General features: G+C 34.0%; 3 protein-coding genes and 1 long non-coding RNA gene across 7 annotated transcripts in view; 3 read left to right on the top strand and 1 right to left on the bottom strand.

The window, feature by feature from the left end:
• Positions 1-6,960, bottom strand: part of LOC109584773 (uncharacterized) — a 9,399-nt gene extending 2,439 nt beyond the window's left edge. Inside the window, exons 1-6 of the long non-coding RNA XR_002186168.1 lie at positions 6,435-6,960; positions 6,277-6,377; positions 5,503-5,579; positions 5,251-5,428; positions 5,067-5,186; positions 317-429 (exon numbers count right to left, since the gene is read on the bottom strand). This is a non-coding gene — a long non-coding RNA (uncharacterized LOC109584773). The remainder of the gene's footprint in view (positions 1-316; positions 430-5,066; positions 5,187-5,250; positions 5,429-5,502; positions 5,580-6,276; positions 6,378-6,434) is intronic.
• LOC105313950 (uncharacterized) overlaps positions 1-8,149 on the top strand; it is a 24,419-nt gene that overhangs the window by 5,866 nt on the left and 10,404 nt on the right. The window lies entirely within an intron of this gene.
• Positions 1,397-2,304, top strand: LOC109584771 (uncharacterized). Its single transcript, XM_020000627.1, has 3 exons — positions 1,397-1,721; positions 1,767-2,013; positions 2,057-2,304. The coding sequence occupies exons 1-3, from the start codon at positions 1,423-1,425 to the stop codon at positions 2,201-2,203; spliced, it is 693 nt and encodes a 230-aa protein (XP_019856186.1). The 5' UTR covers positions 1,397-1,422; the 3' UTR covers positions 2,204-2,304.
• On the top strand, positions 3,231-4,128 carry LOC109584772 (uncharacterized). The gene is made up of 3 exons (XM_020000628.1): positions 3,231-3,550; positions 3,602-3,830; positions 3,876-4,128. The coding sequence occupies exons 1-3, from the start codon at positions 3,252-3,254 to the stop codon at positions 4,011-4,013; spliced, it is 666 nt and encodes a 221-aa protein (XP_019856187.1). The 5' UTR covers positions 3,231-3,251; the 3' UTR covers positions 4,014-4,128.

Here is an 8,149-nt window from a genome sequence, read left to right as displayed (position 1 = left end):
AGCACTAACATGGAGAACAATGACAATGATGACTAGCCTATCAATACTGGCTATTTCCCAGTAAATGAAGAAAATACTTTCTTCATGAGCAAACATAATGTTATTGTATTTTTTTCTTAGGGTTAGTTTTATTGTACAAGTATCAATTATTAACACACCTCATGTACATGTAGTAGTGTTGGAGGTGGAAATTTGGTAAATTACTAGCTTATTTTAAGAAAGAAGAAAGATATTTTTTCTGCAAATGGCTATCAAAACACCAAATCAATTCACTTAAGCTAACAACACATCCATCATTTAGAAATAATCAACTTACATGTAAGGTTTAACCATAATCTCCCATATCAACAGCTGCATACTGGTAGTTAACTGGTCCGTTAATTTTGAAACTTTATGAGTTCACTCAGTGCTATACACTAGAAGATGATCCTATTTGTAAATAAAAAATTTATAATGTGTCATCATTATAATATCGTACAAGATGATTTATTGGTGGGAGTAATATTTGGCAAATTTGCCTGTGGAAAGAAATTGGCGGATTTTATATAGGCAATTTTGTGTCACGTGCCATTGAGCTGGCTCAAATTGAAACAAAATGGCAAATTTTATATTGGCGATTTCTTCATAGATCCGCTAATTGCCAATATTAATTCCTCGCCAATAAATCGTCTTGTACGGTACATTTTTGTTGGTTTTGCAGTGAAATGATCCCTTTTGTGTGCTACCAACTTCATTCTACAGCTTGTATTCTTACTGAACATTATGAATGCTTAAGTATGCTACAATTTAATTAATGGCCACTCCAATGTATACATAGCTTTGATTTTAATAAGGGCGTGTCTAATGTGATAGCATATAGCTTTTAACGTACATGTAATGATAAAAATTGAGGGGTATACAATAAATTTTAACCACTTTTACATTATTCAAAGTATAAATATAAAAATTGACCACATCCAGTGAGCTAGACAACAAAAATGAACCTTTGATCTGCACAATCAACCACGCAAAACATACATACATTTGTATCATATGTGTATAGACAGTGAACCATTGCCATTAAGCTTATACAACAGGTTTAGATTATTAATAGCTGTTCATGTTACACTAACATATGTTAGCAAGCATAGGATCATAGATATTAGAGACTCTATTATCTATGATAGGATACACACAAAATACATTGATAGGAAGAGATAAACATGCCTACACAAGTGCATATTTCTTTACTATTATCATTACCATTAATAGAGAGGATGGTAATTCCCTAAGGCAGCTGCATAAACACTCCAACACATAATTACTGTAGTAAGAATGTTTGCAACATGAAGCTAGGTGATAAACAATGGGAGTGGCTTTGTGGTTGCATAAATGCATATAAAGAACACCCTACAGGTATTTCTTAATATTTGAGATACTATCATGCCTAGTGCAGACAATATGAAGCAGATCTTCTCATTTGCCTCTCTTGTGATACTCTTTCTGTCATTGGGAGCTGCTGGCACTTCTCTTGGTCTCCTTCAGGCTAACACTAACAATGGAGTATATGCAACTTGCCATTTTTTCATTTCTTATACTCAAGCTATGAACTCAAGTCTGGTGAATTATAATGTACCCACTTGTAAGTTGAGTATAGCAAGTGCTACCATTGCTACAATATGTCTGGCTCTGCTAACTGCCATTGAGCTAATCAGTGTTTCATTTAAAATATATGTCAAAACGTAAGTTCAGTGGTAGAGTAGCTTATCTTCATACCATTTCTATAGGTTTATTGCTAAGATTATTCAAGTTGTAATATTTGTTGGTTCTATTTTGTTCCTATTGATTACCATGATTGTGGTTACAACTGGCTGGGAAAAGACCTGTGCTACATACAAAAACATAACTCGAACAGGTGGTACTCCAGGATCAGTCTTTAACCTTGACTGTAATGGACCACAATATATCTCTGATAGTTACAGTTCTAGCATTGGCCCTTTTCCACCAAATGGTGCAGAAATCATAACTGCTGCTGTAAGATACAATCACATGCTAATAATAATTATTCTCCTGATAGGTATTTGCTGGTGTTGGTGTTCTGTTAGCTGCTGGAGCTCTTTGTGTCTATATTGCACAACAACTGATGTACATCAGGTCTAATGATGAGTCACCTTATTCCAGGGAGCTGAACACTAACATGGAGAACAATGACAATGATGATTAATTTTTTAACATTAATTTTTAGCAAATTAGTACTGGCTATCACATTAGCCATTGATTAAATAGATTTAAAAAAACAAATGTGGTGCTATTGTTATTTTTAAAGTGATACATCCTCTTCTTATTGATTAATTTTTGAAGTGAGCGAATTTCTTTTAAATTAACAGCCAGCATTCACATATATTGTTGCATTGATGAATGTGGTAACAACGGAATGCTACAATTCAATTAATGCCATTCCTATAGATGTCTCTAATTTATGTGGGTATATCACCTAGAAATTAAATTTAAGAGTTTGGTTTCTAATTGCTGCAATAGTTAAGATATAGGTGGCAGATTTCAGTTCACTATTTTTATGAAATACCACAATAAAGGCAAGTGGTTGAGTGATAGGGCTGCAGGGGAACTACTGCACTTTTATAAGCTTAATATTAAATTATAAAGAAGCCATTTATGAATGCTGTACTATGGCAGTTGCTGGAGGATCTTAAACAGTCTAAAATATACAATTTAATGGTCTTACTTTTATGTTCCTGATATGTACATTAGTATGTAATAAAAAAAGGGTTATTATAAGCAGATAACATTACTTCAAGACTTTTAAACCATTGAAAATGCCAGATGCAATGATGTATTAGTGTGACATAAAATATCATTATGTACTAACAAATACATTATAGACATATATTAATGTAAGAAGAGCATATGATAACTGCTAATAGGATCTGCTTTGATTATAAGATATGGCTCAAAGGATACACACAAAAATACATTATTAGGAACACTATAACAACATAACGTCATGATTGGAGTAATTAGTAGATGCCTACACAAGTGTATATTATATTCCTTTATTTATACTGAAAGGTTACAAAAAGACTTATATCAACGGTATTCCCCTATGCTGCATGCTTAGACACCCCAACGCATTGCTATAGTGAGTACGCATACTTTAGTTAGTAAACAACAGGTGTGACTCTGTGGTTACCTTCATACATATAAAGGATATAGCCCACACAACTATATACGAATTTATCTTTATAGATACTATCATGCCTAGATCTAGTGGATCAAGAATCAAGAATAACTTATCAGTAGCTTCTCTTGCGCTGCTCTTTGTGTCACTGGGGGCTGCTGGTACTTCTCTTGGTCTCATTCAGGCTAACACTAGTAATGGGGCATCATGTAATTTCTTTATTACTTATTCTCAACTTATAAATGAGAGTCTGTACAATTATAATGTGCCCACTTGTAAGTTGAGTATAGCAAGTGCTACCATTGCTACAATATGTCTGGCTCTGCTAACTGCCATTGAGTTATTCAGTGTGTTATATTCAATGGATATCAAAACGTAAGTTCATTTTCAAAACGTAAGCTTATTTTCAATTCCCATCCATTCTAGGTTGTTTGCTAAGATTATGCAAACTGTATTTTTCACTGGCTCAATTGTCACACTATCCATTACCACTACAGTGGTTTCAGCTGGTTGGGGAAAGACCTGCTTTACATACTTCAACATAACATCCAAGCATCCTGATACAGACAGTGGTTTTCATTGCGATGGACCACAATACACTAGCTCTGGCAGTGGGCCTTTTCCACCAAATGGTGGAGAATTCATAACTGCTGCTGTAAGTCATTAAAATAAACAAGGTAATAATTCTAATTTTTGATAGGTATGTGCTGGTTTTGGTGCCCTCCTAACTATCCTAACTCTTTCATTCTTTATTGTCAAGCAAAGAATCAATATTTATGTGAGGCCTCAGAATCTAAATGTTCAAGATGAATTTCCAATGACTAGCAATGAATTCTAACTATAAGTCTATGATTAACTTAAAATTCTGATAATTAGATAAGCTGATTTGTGATTCCAATACACTGCTCACATTTTTGATAAAATAAATTTAGGTACAAATAGTCTACAATAAATTCTATTAGTCACTATGATTCATAGAGGTGTGGCTCTTTAGCAATTAATGCATGCACACATAACTTCAAATTAAAGTAACGCATTATCCCATCTTACCTTCTAGAATGCTCTCTTGATTCTAATTTTTAGTACTTGTTTTCTTTCGTTTCATGGCAGCCATGTTTTGTGTACCACAATTAAGGCTGTGTCATTACAATGTACAGTGTACATGTAACTTGAAAGAAAATATAACTTGATTTAAAAATGCTTACATGTAGTTACTCCAGGGTTTCCCACAAAGCATGCTAAGTGAGCTCAGTTAGCAACATGTTCCAAATGTATGGCTTTTGGAGCAAATCAAATTCTTTTAAAATCCAATTTTGATCAGAATCCACTCAAACTTGTAACATGTACAACATTATTATATGTACATATGCATCCAAAAATTATAAAGATGGAAAAATCTTACCTAGCCATTTTTGACTGTGCTATAGTACATGGACTTTGACCCCAATTTAAAGCAATTTCAAAAAATTCATAAAAATCCAAATTTGACTGGAATTAACTTTCATAAGTACATGTAGTGCAGTCATTTTTGACAGAGTTTGGCAAGTTTGAGCAAAAATTCATCAAAATTTTTATGCAACACAAGAACATGTACTTGTATAGCATCAGAAAAATTATAAAGATGGAAAATTTTTTTCTTCACAATGCTTGTAACAATCAACAGACCACTAGTTGGACTCACCCCGCTTGCGTAGGCGGGTACTATGCAGTTGGGTTGTCATTCTGTCTGTCTGTCATTCTGTCACAAAAATTCCTGTTAATTTCTAGTCAATATCTTTTTTACTAAACTTTACTAAACACACCTCCTCAGCTACTGACGCACTACCATACATGATAATAATAACAATAACAATAATAATAATAATAATAATAATAATAATAAATTAATTACTTTTTCTAAAAATCCTCCTGTGATATAAGGAAAGCTGACACTGATAGTGAACTATCAGAAACCAGATAAACTGGTTTGTCCTCATTAGTGGGCAGGATCAACCAGTTCCGACATGACAAACTAAAAAGGACATTATGAGACCACACCCATCAATTAATAATAATAGTAATAATTAATGACTTACTCGGCTAATAAATAGTATCTCTCAGAAACCTTATAAATGACAATTAAATTGGTACTTTTTGGTTCCTGTTCTTCATTCCTTGTTATTCCATTCCCATTCTTATCATAATACACTATTACCAATCCGTTATTATAGTGGGGGTACAATAGGGCGGAGTCACTGATCACACGACCTTCAGCTGGAGGCAATACAATAGTGCAATAAAAAAAAGAATATTTTAAGATAATTATGACTAAAATCGATAAAACTCACCCTCTTTAAAAACTCTAGCAACATAGCACGACATGTCACCTAATTTTGATGATAATACAATCCTGCCCATTAAACCACTAGAGAATGAGAGGTGGAGGAGAAAGTAAGGGTGGGGAGGAAAGGGCAAAGAATAGGATAGAAATAAGTCATGTATATACATGTAAATGTTCTAAATTTCCTCTCTCACTCTTATCATTACAAAATATTTGGTTCAAGGTAAGAACTGTCCTACCCCAATGCTTTCATGATCATAGGTCAATTTAAAAAAAGCAAAGGCTCCAAACTCACCCCCATTTTTTATTTTCTGTTACAAATATTAAGGTTCTTATGAGTAGGATAGTCTGACAAAATAGGAAATAAAACCCTACTCCCGTGATGCAAATTCTACTCTACATTACAAGATGATCTCTAATTTCTTATTAAATAATGTTGAAAGCATACAATGTAGAGTAGAATTTGCATCACAACAGTAGGATTTTCATTTCGTATTTTCGTTGGTCATTTGGAATCCTACTTGTCCTTGTTTCCATTACTTTTCTGACAAATTAGCACAAAGTGAATCCTAACCAATCTTTTTTTTTTGAAAAATTTTTAATGCCTTTAGTTAGCCAAATTTTGCCAAAATTAAAATGTAGGGAATTCCAATTCTCAATTTTTGAACAAGTTAATACATTGATTATGAGTACAGCAATTTGGTATTGACCATGCACATGTACATATATACAAGTACAAGTACATATACATACACGTAGCTGTGTAACTAATGTTAATTACCTCCCCAGTATATGAGATATAATGAGCTTATGTGTACCAGCTGGTACATGTAAGTGGTTGAGTTACGAGCTAATTCAAAAACTAATGACAATAGTTTAACACTAGGAGACATTGGGAGAGAAAAGGCAGTGAAATTTATAAAACTACAGGTGGAGTACCTCAGTGAGTATAATCAATGACAGTTTTCCCTTTCAATGTCACCAGCTGCTCTGTATCCAGCTGAGAAAACAATGGGAAACAATTAGGCCTGAGGACTGGCTCCACCCCCTGCATTAATAAAGATCACATGATAGTCTCAAGCATTAATATACACACAAAAAAACATGTGTCAAATTAACATGGAATTTTGTCCCAAATTTTTTACGTGTGCTATATTCACTATAATAGCACACCTTTTCGTGGTTAAGCTTATACAGCATGCAGATTTACATTAGAGCTGTTTATGCAACAATGGCATAGGTTAGCAAGCATAGGATACACACAAAATAAGAAGAAATATACATGTCCACACAAGTGCATATTTCCTTACTATAATCATGATCATGGGGCGGATCTAGGATTTAATTTTTGAGGGGGCAATTATGAGAGGGGAGTGGTGATTAGGGTGTGTGGTCAACTAAGCTTGTGATGTGCATGTGCAAAACTTTCAGGGAAGTAAAAATTATAAAGACTAAGCCTGTTAAAATGAGCTGCTATTGTGGTTTAAAGATTGTATACATAGTCCATTACTGCAGCTGTTTTGGGAGGCATTGCCTCCCCCCATAGATCCGCCACTGATGGTAACTCCTAAAGCCCAACATACACGGAGCAACATGTTGAATGTAACATCAAGCAACATGATGTATTCAACATGTAGCACACTGTTGAACAAAAGGAAAAACATGTTACTTGCTATTTTAATAATAATTATTATTATGAATAAAAAAAGGCTGAAGTTATTATTGCATTCCTTATGTGTTGCCTAGTTACCTTTGATGTTTTGAAGCAACATGTTACTTGAAGTTGAAATTTTTCAACTTGAAGCAACATGTTGCTTGGATGTTGCATGCAACAAATTTGCTATCATACACGAGGCAACATGTTGAATACAACATATTGCTTCAATGTTGTATTCAACATGTTGCCCCGTGTATGTTGGGCTTTAGGCAGCTGGATAAACATTCCAACACAAATTTCTGTAGTGAGTTCACAACATGAATGAAGCACCATGGTGCGTGGACTCGCCTGCTGAGATTCACCTGAGGGATAATGTGTTACTTGTACTGCTCCCATCATGATATTATATAAGCAAATTGATATTTGAAAAAAGGATGATAGATTTTGACAAAGTGCAAAGTGCAACAATGCAATTACTGCACTGATCCATAAAATAAATTTTAGGTGTGGTCAGCACTTAGCAGTGCAGTGCAGATAAACATGGCACGTGGGTAGGAGAAAGAAGAAAAGCTGAAATTTATTTTAGCATCTGAAGCTCTATTCAAAGAAAGAGTAAGCACAAAAAATTTGCCTAGATATTTAAAAGAGACTGAGATAGTTTGGTTGCTCCTGCTTTCCCCAGTGCTGCCTGAAAATTTTTCGAAGAGGCTAAATCACAAACTTTGAGCAACTGTAACTTGCAAACAAAAAAGAGATTAGAAAATTCCCACATATTTTTTAATCTATGTACTTTTCTCTACCTATCAATGCTAATCTTGACCAAATAGAGTGAAACACGAAGATTTGGCTAGGAAAAGTGGTATATTCTTGAAAATATTCAGCTTTTGCTACCACAGATTGCTATGAAAACACAACGGAGCTAAATAAATTATCTTTTTCTTAAAGCTCAAAAAGAATTATAACTCAGGAGAGTTCAATAAAAAAGATATTGACTAGG

The sequence above is a fragment of the Amphimedon queenslandica genome, unplaced genomic scaffold (genome assembly GCF_000090795.2).
Source record: "Amphimedon queenslandica unplaced genomic scaffold, v1.1 AMPQUscaffold_13168, whole genome shotgun sequence".
NCBI classification, from domain to species: Eukaryota; Metazoa; Porifera; class Demospongiae; order Haplosclerida; family Niphatidae; genus Amphimedon; species Amphimedon queenslandica.
The sequence above is the reverse complement of the archived record's forward strand: the minus strand, read 5'-3'. Positions and strand labels throughout refer to the sequence as shown.

Excerpts from the sequence above, each read along its gene's own strand:
- LOC109584772 (XM_020000628.1), top strand. The coding sequence starts at position 3,252 with ATGCCTAGATCTAGTGGATCAAGAATCAAGAATAACTTATCAGTAGCT. Across the intron at positions 3,551-3,601 it reads TATTCAATGGATATCAAAAC|GTTGTTTGCTAAGATTATGC; the intron begins GTAAGTTCATTT and ends CATCCATTCTAG. Across the intron at positions 3,831-3,875 it reads GAGAATTCATAACTGCTGCT|GTATGTGCTGGTTTTGGTGC; the intron begins GTAAGTCATTAA and ends AATTTTTGATAG.
- LOC109584771 (XM_020000627.1), top strand. The coding sequence starts at position 1,423 with ATGCCTAGTGCAGACAATATGAAGCAGATCTTCTCATTTGCCTCTCTT. Across the intron at positions 1,722-1,766 it reads TTTAAAATATATGTCAAAAC|GTTTATTGCTAAGATTATTC; the intron begins GTAAGTTCAGTG and ends CCATTTCTATAG. Across the intron at positions 2,014-2,056 it reads CAGAAATCATAACTGCTGCT|GTATTTGCTGGTGTTGGTGT; the intron begins GTAAGATACAAT and ends TTCTCCTGATAG.